General features: G+C 41.0%; 1 protein-coding gene across 2 annotated transcripts in view; it reads left to right on the top strand.

The window, feature by feature from the left end:
- fstl5 (follistatin-like 5) overlaps nucleotides 1-15071 on the top strand; it is a 160875-nt gene that overhangs the window by 48010 nt on the left and 97794 nt on the right. For both annotated transcript variants that reach the window (XM_047584929.1, XM_047584927.1), the window contains exon 4: nucleotides 6904-7152. In XM_047584929.1, coding sequence (XP_047440885.1) covers nucleotides 6904-7152 — 249 coding nt within the window. The remainder of the gene's footprint in view (nucleotides 1-6903; nucleotides 7153-15071) is intronic.

Genomic DNA, 15071 nt, shown 5'->3' with positions numbered 1-15071 from the left:
AAACGTAATAGGTCATCAATAAATGAATGCCTGTGCACTATTCCTCATTTGTCTCCCGTGTCAGCTGATGACCAGACAGTTGGATGTGCATACTGATAACAAATGACTGTGCCCTTCGCTGACCCTGCTGGTGGCAGAGGATGCCTGGCTGTGCGACACAAATTCATCGAATGATCATTATGCCAGGGCACCGCGGGGAATTAATAAACTAGCAAATTGACTGGCTCCAATCAGGTCACAGTGTACACACTTGTATCTCGTCTAAATCCTCTGTGACGGCGAGAGGATAATGCAGGGCTATGTGAGGGGAGAAGCCGAGGATGTGAACGAATGGGGCTTAACACTTTAAGTCAGTTTGCTTACCCTGACGTCCGACTGTTAAAACCGAGCTTAGATATTCATGAACGTTATTACTGAGAGCCACAGGCTCTCGGAAGAGAAATGGTAGGATTTCTTGACGGATTTTTACATGATGCCCAGGAAGCTTTGAAATGATGCAGTGTGTTATTGTTTTTTTATTTCTTGTCCCATGATCTTTAAATGCATCACACATTTTACCTGAAAAACAAAACCTTCAATAATGAGGCCTTTAGTTGGTTACTGGGTACAGGCTTTTATAGAAACACGCTGGAAAATAACAAATGTTTAATAAATGCAACAGGCGCTGATGCCATCTACACAGTGTGTTATGTATCCGATCTCGGGAGCAAAGCCATTTCTTTAATGCATTACTATAACCATCTGCTTAGGCAGTCTGTGAACACTTGGCTATTCATCTTTCTTTTCATGTGAATGTACAGTTCAGGAGACGGTTCTTCTCAGAGCTAAGTGCATTATAGATTGTAATTAATGCAGTGAACCGCCACTCTTTGGTCAACATTTATTGGTCAGTAGTGGAACATATTGCGTGCTGTGTGACCAAAGTGTGTCTATGCCATTATGCGTCGTGTCAATTTACCATTTTTCATGACAGTCGTACAGTTCGGTTGGATAATATGTTTAGGAGAAAATTTAATGCCTACTGCCGTTTGTTCATTGGCAATATTTTGTTCCTATACAACTATTCTGACATTGTTTCTCAGTGAAAGGAGTCGATTAGCTATAACCAAGTGCTCTGCATTCCCCTTACATAACCATTAAAACTGACAAATGGCTGGCTCTAAATGCGAAGCAATCTCCATAGACCTCCATGTTAAAATGATCCACTTTACAGCTGAAATAAACCGATTTGATCTACCAAAATGAATCTAGTACGTCAAGGCCTTAAGTTGTGCATATTTCAGGGCATGGCTGTCTTGGGTAGCAGGTGTTTGCCTACACGGAATCAGAATCTGATTTATTGCAGGTTACTAGTTACCAGTCCGCCTCTGCGTCTTCCTCCTCTCCCTCAGCTCAGCTCACGCTCCTTCTCTTCGTACATTTTTTGAGTTAGCTGGGAGTTAGGCAGAGGGAGGCCTGGCTGGTTAAACCCCCATTGAGCTTCAAAGCTGCTCTGCAGGAATCTTGTGGGTCATGGGGACGTCATGGAGGGTTTGTTCGCCTTTATATACGGGCACTGGCTGACACTGACCATTTAGAGGTATTCAGTATGAATACTCACTGTGGTGCCAGGGAACCTTTTATAGCTACATTGATTTTAAGCTTTGTCTTCATGCCAATAGAGTTATAGCTTTATGTTTAATCCGTAATAAGTTAGGAAACTAAACTTGTGAATGTTAACAATAGGCTCTTGATTTGCTGCAACAGCACAAATACTGTAGTTCTCAAAGAGATCACTAGATAATAAGGTCAAATCATAGAATGTATATGAATATGCACAACCTGTCCCCACTTCCTCACACTGGCCAAACTGATGCCAGTTTCCCGGGATTACGGGCAGCGCCATCTTGTGAGTTTGGAGCCAGAGTCTGCTCAGTACGGTCCGAGAATTAGTTAATACTGCGTTCTGTTCTGTCTCCACCAGTTACACAGAAATGTTTGATTATATGCTGTAGTTTTTCCACCTCTCATGGGCCTATGAGACCACTTCATGGAGTGGTTGGCATGGCAACCGTTAGTCATCATGACATCCTGTTACTATAGCATGAATATCCCAAAAATGAACACTTGAGTATGCACCACCATTATATTGACGACCGAAAATGACGGGGAAAAAAATGATGCTTGCTTTAGTGTTTTAGTTTGACCCAAGTCCCATCCGCTATATTGCAGCAAGACACCAGGTAGAGCTCTACTTGCTCTGGCTTGTTGTGTCATGGGCCAAACAAACAATAAGACGCAATTATTTTAATCTTTGACACATTAAAAATAAGCCATTGGGTATTTTGGCTATTGATTATATACTGGAAATACCCAGGAAGTTGAAGAGGGTCAAACCCTGAACATAAAGCTTTATTGTTCCATTACATTTTTCATTTTGTTAACATGAAATATTATGTTTTGTGGAAAAAAATGAATAAGAACTAACCTAGTCTTAGAATACTCAAAATCTAAATGGTCTTCTCAGTAGCATAGCTCTAGGTAGACAGCTTCATTTCGCCACTGTGTGTGGAGGACAAGCTCCTTTGAGTAATGTGACCCTTGTCAGACAAAACATATTAAAACCATCCCAAAGTCTGTGTAAACTGTCCAAAATTCGAAATTGGCTTTTTAGTTTGTTATTGTTAGCTATTATGCCGTCTTTCTTTTTATATTACTGTGAAAACAAAACAAAACAAAACAAAACAAAACATTTTTTTTTCTTTGGCTATTCAAATGTCCCACCAATAACAACATTTTTGTCACAATACAATTCAGTGCAGCATCGTAACTGAGTGGGTGCTTGTGTGATTGGCGCTCACTCACACACAGCAAAACGATCTTTCTTTCTCCGGGTTTTCTTCGCCTCGTTTCACGAATTCGATCCATTGCACAACCACGTCTGGTGGTAGAAAGCTCATCATAGTGGTGAAGCAACAATATATGTTGCTCCAGCCCATATGCATGTCTATGCTCCAGCCACCCATCAAGAGTCAATATCAGGCTGTAGTCCACCATTGACGTTGTTTGTTGTTGTTATGAGACTCCGGGAGCTGGAGGAGTGAGGGCAGAGCCGTATATTACATAGAATCTGGCCAACTAGGGAGAGGGCCGTCTGAGCTATCCCTCTATGCAAGGCATGTCAAACATACGGCCCGCGGGCCGGACCCGGCCCGTTGGGTCATTTAATCCGGCCCGGCATAAATTTCTGAGTATGTCAAAAAAAGAAGCGAGTCTCTAGCTAATTTCTATTAAAAGTTGTGATTTTTTTTAAATAAATACAAACCAAATGCTCCCTCCGGCCGCTAGAGGGCAGTAAATGTGTAAAAGCGCTCACGTCAAGCATGCGGCACTGACACGAGTTAGTCACAGGAAATAAACATTCGCAACGTGATGTGTCCAGGTAAAAATAAACCGGCAGTCTTGCTTCACCATTCACCACTACTAAACAAGTTATCGGTCAACACACCCTTCCCAAAATGGCACTGTCAAAAAAAGAAGAGTGGACACGAAGTGCAGAGTTTTCCAGGAGAAATGGACCGAGAAGTATTTATTCACAGAAGTGAATGCAAAACCAGTGTGCTTGGTATGTAATCAGCAAGCTGCAGTGTTCAAAGAGTTTAATATTCGGCGCCACTCATCATAAAGACAAGTATGTCATATTAAAGACAATTAATATTGTGCAGTATATTCTCAACTTCAGTAGGCCCAGCCTAGTAGTTTAATCTGATGTAGTCTAATCCTATTGCCCATGCACTGCTATAACTTTTTTATTTATTTATTTATTTTATTTTATTTTGTATTTCTTTTTTCATTTATTTCAAAGCAGTATGACAATTAAGGCGAAAATATATTTTTTATAGCTCCCACTTGAGTTTGTTTAGTGTGGTGAGTTGGTTCAGGTGTAAAACTGCATTCACTCAACTGTTAAAATAAACCAGTTGTTAACACATTCACGGCCAAACATGAAAAATATTTTTTTTCCCATTGGTTTTGAATAAATGTGTTGTGCTTAGAAAAGATCCCTTGTTATCCGTGATTATAATATGTAGGGTAGGCTACAAATGTAGGCTGAATGATAAAGCATAGTACTGAAAAACAAAGCTAAATATTTGGAGTTGACATTCTTTTACTGATCCGGCCCACCTGAGAACAGAAAGTCTGGATCCGGCCCCAGAGCCAAACTGAGTTTGACATGCCTGCTCTATGCTGATTGGTTCTGAGTTGGTCACGTGTTTCAAGGGCGCCATGTTGCGTCTAACCAATATCAATAAAGAAGAAGTGGCAATAACAGATAATAAAGTTGGATAAAAACTAAAATATGCCACAGTGCTCAACCTGCGACTGCAGCACAGGATCAGGAAAACACGGGGGAAACTCCACCGTGTCCCAGTAAACAAAAACGGAGAAAGCTATGGGAGCAGGTTAAAAGGAAGAACTGGATGTCAACGGATTAACTGATAATGTGAGGTAAATGTCAATGTCTGTCTTTGACGTTATTATAGGAAAAATAAAGTCATGCCAGCATTAATATTTACCTTGATCTCAAAAACGCCCAACGCCGCTTTACAAACTGATGAAGTTTGAAGTTAACCAAGCCTTATGCTAGCCTTGTGCTATATCCTGTGAAACCCACGTGTATGTATGTCATCTATGTCGGTATAGACAGCCACATTTAATTGACACGTAACTTTTCCACGGTTTCTACGAAGTTATTATGGCTAGCGCGCTAATGCTATAATGATAATCATAATACTACGTAACAGTAAGACTAGTTTAATTTGAACTGTTTCTGAGTAGCCTATGTATAACTTTTCTGAGTAATCTCAAACTTTTAACTAAGATGAATGAACACGGGGAGACTGAGGGGAAGGTAAACACAGCTCCAGACACAGGCTACAAAGCATTTCACAGGTTCATTTAAGATATTTAAAGAAAGTAGACGATTGGATATTTGGCCAGAAGTTGGCCAGACTCTCTCTAATGTACGGCTCTGGGTGGTGGGCGAGGTGATGACATCATCGTGTTTGTATCTTATCCAGGCGTTCACACGTGTGTGTGTGTGTGTGTGTGTGTGTGTGTGTGTGTGTGTGTGTGTGTGTATATATATATAATGCCATTGGTAGACAACATACATACATCTTTTCACAAAAAGCTACATTTTCCGTGTGGTCATTGTCAGACTTTTCATCAGTTCATCATGTAACTGTACAGTCTTGGGAGGCTGCACAGTTACATGTTTTCTTTTTTTTTTCTGTGCCCAACATACCCTTCCAGCCCTTGAGGACTATTCCAAAGGGCAATCTAAGAGTGAGCAAGATGCTATTAGAGCGGCAATATATCTGATGTGGTTCATGGGTTACTGTACAAAATGATCTGTGGCCGATCGAGACTTGTTAGTGTCCATACAGGTTGAACAAGCAGACCACAGTGCGATCCCATTCTCAGAGGAAATCACACCAGTAATTTCTTACATCTTGTTCTCATTAAACATTTTTGTAGACGGAGTCATCCTCAAAAACCCTGCAGTTTTAGGACACTGCATACATTTGCTGCTGAATCGTGGAGCTGCAGTATTTGGCTCTGTTATTACCACCCTTTCTTGCTTTTTTCACCTCCTCCACATGGTGCTCAGAGCTGAGGGGCTGCTGCAGGACTACACCACTACAACCATCCAGAAATAAGCGTCTTGCTCAGGGATGCTTTTCCCACATATGATTTCACTCAGCTTTTCCATCACACCCTAATCTCTTGAACCCATGAATTAAATGAATACTCAATGACATGATTTGTAGGGTCTCTTAGTTCCTTCTCCTCTTGTCATTCATTGTGAAGTGTTAATGCACATAAAATCACAAGAGGCTATGTTCATTTCAGGTCCACATACTGTATTTAGTGCAATCTAGAAAAACAATTCAGAAAAAAGGTCAGGATTTCTTAAGAATTTGAAAGGAAATGAAGCTACAGTTTGTGTTTTTTATATTTAGAAAATGCCTTTACGTCTTGATTGATTGATATTGATTATCTTGTGACTTGTGACCAACCAGTGTTTTAACTTAGGACAATATGCAATAAACACAACGTTGCTGGGTATTTTCTTTTTACTAATTCAAGTTAATTAGAAAAATCTTAATATGAAAGGTAGTCCACACAGCATTTGGCTTTACTAGGTCGTATTTTCAAAGAGGAAACCTCAGTGTTGAGCTGTAAGTGAAAGACAGCCTGTATGTAAGATGTCACAGTCACTTTTGACTGATAAACTTCTCTGCTACTGTTTGTGCTTGCATATGCTTCATTTGACTAAAGTCCAGTTGACTAAAGACCATTCAGTCTGTACTGTCTGAAACCATTTCTAGGCTGCTGCATTGCATTGCTACTATAACGTTATCTGGCAAAATCACAGCACACAATTGTAAAATAATTTAAAAACAACGTCTGTACTGTGATTTCAGCTAAAGTATTTATCCACATAAAACGTTCACATGTACAGCGTGTTCATGTCGTTCTTAGGTATCGCACTGCTAATGCTAAACCCGCCAAGGTAGACTCAATTAGAGGTATGCCACATATTCCAATTAGAAAAGATAAGATAATACTTTATTGATTCCCAATTGGAAAATTCAAGATATAGACAAACACCACATCTTTTATGGTAGGGATGTGAAAACTCACCAAGCTGCAAATCCAGGTTCTTTGTTGATCTGAATGACACTGTGAATTAAGAAAAATATCTTCCAGTATTGATGTGAATTCCTTAGCGGGCAAGAAAAAAAACCACTTTAAATCTGTATTTAGGCTTTTATCCGTTCTGGCAGATGAATGGTAATTACAAGTGTTTATCAGACAGAGATGTAACACTTTCCTCTCCAACTTTGTGTTTCACAGGTTTTATGGGACACAATGCCTATCCAGGTCCTTGTGAACACAAGTACTGCGGCCTGGGACGCCATTGTGTGGTCAACCATGAGACGGACCAAGGGGAGTGTAAGTGCTTGGATCGCTGTAAACCGCACTATAAACCGGTGTGTGGATCAGATGGAAAGCTGTACCAGAACCACTGTGAACTGCATCGAGCCTCCTGCCTCAGAGGACACAAGATTACCATCATGCACAGCGAGGAGTGCTTCTACAAAGGTAAGGGCTTACGTGACCTTTCTGTAATGATGGATGTGCGTGTCCGGTTGATATTGTAGCTCCTGCACTGGACCCATTGTAATATGTGAGGTCGTGTTGGCTCTGTATCATGTGGGATTTAATTGAGTTTGATTCCTACTGTGACAGTCACTAAAAATGGAAAATGTCATTGGGCACACCAGCAGTGTGTACATTTTAAGTATATATCCTTTTCATGCCAGTGGAAATTGTGGACATGTGATGTGGCTGAAAATGTATTTCAATTTTTTTAGATGGTAAGCTTACCAAACTGTGCAGTTGCTACTGGCATGTTTAAACTGGAATAAAGAAAAATGACATTCTTTCATCACAAAAGGAGCACAGCATGTGCCATATAAGAGTGTGTCGGTTCACAAAAGATGTCCCTAGTGGTCACAAATGCTTGTCCTTAGGCAGTGCTAGTACCATGTAAGAGGAAATAGGAAGAAATAGGAAAAGTAAATTGAATTTAAAAAGTCTTTTTTCAGTTTTGAAGAAGAGGAATAATTGAGACATCGAGAGCCTGACACTTAATCTGGATCAGAGTCTGCGATTTATTCCACCAATGTTTTCCACCGGCCTCTTCACACATCAGGATGTGTTCTTTACGCGTCCTGTTAATTGGTTGGTAAAATGGTAAACATTTTTAACGAACTGAATTCATTAAACCAGGGGTCTTCAACGTTTTTCAGGCCAAGGACCCCAAACCGATTTGGAGATTAACTAGGGACCCCCTACCTACCATATTAAACTCGGCCTGGTGCTATTTATAAATATTCATTATTATCATCATTTTGCATTCAGTGTTAAGCTATTCAAGTCACACAGGTTCAAATTTCAAACGTGCAACACTAGGGTGGCCGTAAACCATACATAAACATACATACCTTTACATTTAAACATGCGTCTGGATCTTATCTGGGGACTGAATGGGCTCTCGGCCAATTGTGAGGAACCTGACAGAGTCGGCGTGTAATATGCGTCTCTCGTAATTGCAGCGATAGGGGCGGGGCCTACTCCATACAGGAAGCTTAGATTGACGGGTCTCGGCTAGTGTGGCACTATGTGTGAAACGGTGCTGAAAGATAACCTCGATTTATCTCTTCACTGACATATGTTGGATTCATGTTAATGTGCATTTAAATGAATTAAAAATTTGGGGGGGAAATTAAAAAACATATATGAAAATGTCTAATCTTGTTGAAGACCTATACGTTAAACAATACAATAAGTCATTTGTTGAAAAGATTTTTTCCCCCTGACAAAGTATTGTGAGTTAAAGCAACAACACATTAACAACATATTGCCTCAGCATCTGTGTTTTCAACTTATAAAATAATGATGTGGGGGAGTATTATTCAAAGAACACCATGATAAGCACCGTCGTAATTAGGCCGATGTCTCTAGTGTTAGGGCGATGTCAACAAAACAACTTCCACATCCTGACGTGGATTCATGTTCTGCTGCGCAACGATTTTGTCAAAGAAGGAGAACATACATTGCAGCTTAATATAATATCTATGACATGATTTTTTGCCTGAGATGGCAGAACTTACAGGCAATAATGGTGAGGTTTATTGGCAAATAAAGTAGTTGGATAACACCGTATAGGCAATACAACATAAAGAACAAAGGACACAGTGTGAAAGCAGTCATATAGCTCTTTCTGAAACGTGTAGCTTGCTTTAGAGGCAGGAGCAGGTGGTTGGGCTGTAGTGTTCATATTTCCCCAGAGAAGGTTGACTGCACTCTACCATTGATTGTATAAACACACCAATTATTCTTAGTCCCTGGAAACAAGGCTCTTCTCCTCGCTGTAATACTAGACATCAGTGAAGTAAGAGCTCCTGACACCCTGCACCTTTGTTCCATTTAGGGCAATGGGAATAGCTGAAAAATACTCACAGACAACATATGCATAATATTCATGAGTGGCTGCCTTTGCATTCATTCAACGAGGAGTTTCCTCCTCGTACTTGTTAACTTTGAAAAGTAACTTCATACAGCGGGAGACTGAGTCTTGGATGTGTGTACTGTTGCACATGAAACTCCTTGTGGTCCTCCGTACAGACAGTTTTGTGGGGCGCCGCTCTCACATCGTAAAACCAAAAGAAACCAAAACAAAAACAAACAGCATGTCCTCCTCGCCAAGCACGCGTTCTTTCACCACTGAAATGTTCAATTTTGAGATGAACAAAGGCTCACTGCAGGTACGAAAACAAGCGCGAGCTTTCGCAACAACACAACGCTCCAGTCTCGTGGCTGGGCATATATTAGCAGAGCCAGAGTCGTTGTAGGTAAACTGGTGTTTGCAATCGCATCAGCCGTTTCAGGCCAATCGCACAAGTAACATGGCATTCAGATCAGCGATAGCCTGCTGAGCAACAGTTCTAGTCAGCCTCCTTAATGTGCACTGTCCTATCAGACCACCCCTCCCACTTCTTCTCCCTCCAGTAAGCATCCATTCACAATGCAGAGTGGAATATTTGAACAATGTCAGGCGATCAATATCAGATCAACGGGAGCCAGAAGGAGGAATAAAACACCACAAGAACTCCTTTTTTCCCTCGCCTCCTATCTTATCCTCAATCCACACGTTTTTTTTTTTTTTTTCTTTTCGCTGTGACTGATATGTAATCAATTTCTCAATGGATGATAGCTCCAGGGGAGACAGGGGTGTGCTGGAGTGTTTAAGCTTTTTTCCGCATTGACACATTAATATGTGTAAATTAAGCCATATATTATATATGTGTGTATGTATATGTGTATATATACTTGCTGTTTTACAGAAGTAACCGTGGCAGTCGGAGATGCAATTCAAGGGTTATTAAAGGCTAAAGTGAAATGTGCCCTGAGTGGCATGAATGTGCCACTTGATTATTTGTCCTGCAGCTAATTTAAATCCAATGAAATGGACGTACAGACTGACATCACACCATAAAAGCTAAATTTCTATTGTCTGTAAGTTACTGTGGAATCTACTCACCAGCTTTTTTTTTCACCAAATTTTTTTTTTTTTTGTGGTATTTGACATAAGTGCAATTACATATTTTTTATGGCGTACCTACTTTGTAGTTTACTGTGAACAGCGTGTCAGTCAGTTCAGCACTCAACTCAACAACCGTGAGATGGATCGTCATGAAATCGGACATATTTGTTGCCTCTGCGCGATGAAGCCTGTGAGTTTGATAACGCATCGACTTCCTCTAGCCTCCCTGTTGTCGTTCTTGTCTTCACATGTTTTCATGTCACGTCATTTTACTACCCACGCTATCCCAAAATAAATGCACAGTATATAGTAACTGGTTGAAAAGAAGTTGGCTAAAAATGTGTAACACAGAATTAGGTGACATATTTTAGGTTTTATAAATAGTCAAGCAGTACTGGGTCAGTTTTGACCTGGGAGGATAAAAGTTGCATGGTTGATAGGAAGACAATACGAGGGCTAGAGCAACCATGTGTTATGGCTGATCAGTGTATACTTAGCAAGAGTCTTGTCATTTGTAAAGCAGTTTATATTTTGGTCTGTATGTGACCTGCACAGAGTTTCCCAATTACCTGTTTTTACTGATGCACTGTCCTTGTCCCTTGTTGTATGAATTGAAGGCATCATTCAGACATTGTGATAACATTGCTGATGTCTCTTTCACTAGTGAGTTGCTCACACAGTTGTTGGCGTTCGGCAAGAAAGCCTGTCATAACATAGGCTGGTACATTCAAAACACAATGCCATAAATGAACTGTCAGTGCCAGATGGATGACATTCCGGCTCCACTTACGCTCTGCTGACTGCCACAAATTGGTTCATACTTTTCCTTGCAGTTAGATATACAGATGCTAATGAAATGGTGATCAGCCGGTCACCGATGGCCTATTTGCATCATTCATCAGCCACTTGCATTCGACAGCTGTCAACAATCGGTGCAAACCTAGTTTTAATTATTGATGGTGCAGGTCATCTTATTCGAGAGTCCTTCAGCAGATCTAACACCCCCAGCCCTCTGTCGCACTGCTCATTTAACACAGAACATCCTGCAGTGTAAATGTTGAGAATACAATGTGGCGGTGAAATCCCAGGACACGTTTCTATGAGTTTAATTACATTGGGGATTTGCATATGCATATTTCTGTTGGGTTCTGTACGGTCCTGCTCTTAAGATTAGAATTTATGATAAGCTTTTAAAATGGTTCAGCGGTGGAAATTTTTTGCTGAGCTGGCATTACTTCGTTCTTCAACAGATGCTGGCAAATTGTGGTGTTATTTACTATATTCAAATTTGACTGCAAATCCCTGGCAGACACGATCAGGGCATCTCTTGATCACAGAAGACATTCTGTGTCATTGTAATTTGACAGACAAACAATTAGTCCCCTGGGAAAGCTTAAACTTACAGCCACTGGAAATGATTGCTTTTGAACTGACATCCATATGCAAAGGGGTTGAATCGCTATTGGTTCAGGTCCCAGCTGGATGAGTCTATGTTGGCAATGGACAGGCCTTGTCAGCCAGACCTTCACTCTGCCTCTTATCTGCTGTGGTAGACAGGATAAAAAATGACAGCCATGTGTTGACTGAAGCTTCTCATTAGCACTGGGGAGAGCATATGACCCCCATTTTCCCCTCGGACGGCACTGCAACTTAACCAGGATTGGACCTGATTGAAAATTAAGTGGTGCACAAAAGCCTGTCCAATCCGCAGAGGGCAGCACACACATCAGGGCGCGCGATCTCTGCAGCGAGCAGTTGCCACGAGCAGAGACAATTAGGGGGGCGAAAGTTGCGGCACATCAAGCAAATAGTTTCAGTACATCCGGCACATCCAATTACGTGGGAGATCATACATTTAGAAAACCTTTAGACACTTGGCTCCCAATGAAACGCACATCCCAGAGCTTCTCAGGCTTTTATTTACTCCTTACTCCATTGTTGCATTGCATCATTTACTCTGATGCTGCCTCATACTGTAAGATGGATCACGCTTTTTGTGTTTATGCGTCTTTTCAACATGGAGATAAAGTGGTGTTATCACATGACTCGACTGAATATCTGAGAAATGGCGCTGGTTTGACATTTAAGGGAACGGCACACTTTGTCCAAACTCTATCAAACCCAAAATTCCACATTTGAAAGTGGAAGTAAATAATTCAGTACTTGCCCTGTGGAAGATCAAATGGTGAGTTCAGGTAATTTTCTGCAGTTTCCAAGGGCACTGGGTTACACTGAATGTACAAGGACAGCCAAGCATGTTTTGAAAAGCAAGTATGACTTTATGAGTCACAGAGTTTCCACATATTCCTTCCGTCCTGAAGAGGATAATACCGTGCTATATATGTCACACGCACGGTTATTTTCTTGATCAGATTTGGCAAAGGATGATTAATATTTGGGTACCTTTTACTTTTTATAAGAACAATACCAGTTCAGCTGGTTGATGCCTGCATTGATTTAATGATCTCACCTGCACCCTTGCTGCTGGTGTCTCTGCCTTTAGCCTGATCCTCTAGAATCACGTTAGCTTCCAGTTACCAGCAGGGATCAATTTATATGGTGTTTCCAAGGTGACGGTAGTAAAGGGAAACTCCCTTATGTGATGATTACATGATACATATTTGGATGATTTATTCTGATGGTTCTTTTTTATTATATAGTTAACAAAATATCAGAAAACACTAGAAATGCTCTTCACAACATTCGTTAGAACCCTTTCAAACATGAGAGGCTAAAAACAGTAGTTATTTGTTTCTAGTTCAACAACTTAAATGGTGACTCAGTTATTATCAGCTGTTTGTTAACTAATCAACTTATAAAGAGGGAGAGGTTCTCCTGTAACTCTGGTCATCAGTACTACCTGTGTGTCACAGAAATAAGGACAGAAGAAGAAACAATTCTACAATATCAGCAACAGAAAGAAAATACAACATTAGAGATTATAGACACAAACAGGTGTTTACAACATTATTAATTACTCCTTGACAATTAGACGTGGAGTGGTAAGTCTGGGTTAACCGTCATCCTTCTTCGTTGGTCAAAAAATCAGCGGAGATGTGAAAAGAACAGAGTGGCAGGCGCAGTGATAGGATCTGACAGACAGACGAAACAGAGGATGAGTTAACCCTTTGTGGACTGGAAAGCTTTTCTGGTTCTGCATAATCACTGAGAGATAAAACTCGGCAGACTTTTGAGCCGCCATGTAACAGTCTATGGTTGAGATACATCTGCTCCTCGAATAGACCAACCATCCTCTGCTTCTATGTTGAGTATGAAAGCAGTGTAGTCAGTCAGTCACAGGGTCCCCAAGGGCCCCCCAAACTTTTCCCAGTGTGAGCCAACTTTCCTTTCTGTGGTGGGGGATCTGACAGGGTCGGTCTATAACACAAACTTGTATGGGCCGGCTAGCATACTGCCCTCCATCGTGGGTCTCATTAAATTCTTTGAACACAGACACTGTATCTTTGCAGATCAGACACACTCAAGCCTCAAGTGGCCACTCAATGAACTGCAGATTTTTGCACGTATGGGTTTCATCACTCAGACCTGGATGTTGACGCCAGCTCGCTGAGAAGGGTACGAAGAGCGATCTGTGATCGGAGTTGCGAAAAGTCACAGAAAAAATGTAAAAAAGTCACTTTTTTGGGGAAAAAAGTCGCTAGAGGCGTCTGAATACTCGCTCAATATAGCGTCAAAGTCAATAAATTGGCTCGATCACAAGCAAAGACACGTCTGTATATACCATTGTGTGAGGGGTGAAGATAAGAACTTTTATAAATATAATTAAAATATTATAGTATATTAATATTACATTATTGTATATATTAAAATGTAATTACAGTGCCACCCTTTAAATACGATATGTGATAGGAAAATTAAATTTTGAAAAAAGTGGGCCCCTCCAATTGGTTTGAAGGCCGGGTCTGGCCCAGAGCCTGAGTCTGGGAGCAGACCCTGGTCTAAAGAATCTCCGGTCCAGCTTGGATGTCAGGAAAAACACCAGTGATTGGATATCATTTGTGTTTTCAAGGGGGCATTTATCACTTACATTACTCAGGCATTTGGAGTAAGCCCAGCTATGCAGAGATGCATTATTTTCTGCCACGGATGATGAATGTTTATGGCCATTGAGCCTTATAAAAAAAAATCTGTTTCGTTGCGGTTTTTGGCTGATTTGAACCCTCTTTGCAGGTGCATGCAATACTGCCTGTCCTAGCAAATTTCAGATTAGTTTTTTCATGTCTTTCATGCATAGTTTTCAGTTAATTGTGAACTGCATAAGATCACACGTTTGCTCAAACCTATAGATCTGTGTGATATATTCTGAGCCTGTTGTTCACAGTAAAACACGAAGAAACCTTATTGTTGAGTTGTTGATGTTAGGTCATGGTAACATATCTTGTGTTTTGCACCAAACGTAGCATATGGCCTGCATTAATGAACACATGTAATTAGGCTGCGTCTAAAAAAGGCTTGTTGAAGCACAGCTCTTTTGTTGTTAGCTCCATTCTCAGTAGAACAAACTTCTTTGCGGATGACTCCCCAAGGGCTCTGCCAAGAAAAACATGCTCATGAAGCATCATAGCTTCAGGCCCCCGGAGACCTTCTACCTTAACGATGTGTCTGCGTCTTTCCCACCAGAGAGCCACTCCAGTGAGATGAGCTTGTGTACAGTAAAGGGCCTCAAAACCTCCTGTGTGTTCTTGCTTTCTTTTAATGACTCTGTGGCGCCATTAATGCTGCGACCTCTGTATGAGACCTGGCACGGTCATCGACAGCAGTGCCAAAGAACAAGCTCCTCATTAAAATCCAGACCTGTGAATCATTAAGTTTGCAAGGACGTCCAAACCATTGTCACATGCAGGGTCTGGTTGCCGGTCATCTCCAAAATTATACTTTGTGTACCTCGTGA

Source organism: Mugil cephalus, chromosome 5, assembly GCF_022458985.1.
Source record: "Mugil cephalus isolate CIBA_MC_2020 chromosome 5, CIBA_Mcephalus_1.1, whole genome shotgun sequence".
Taxonomy (NCBI): Eukaryota; Metazoa; Chordata; class Actinopteri; order Mugiliformes; family Mugilidae; genus Mugil; species Mugil cephalus.
This window is presented reverse-complemented; position numbering and strand designations above follow the sequence as displayed.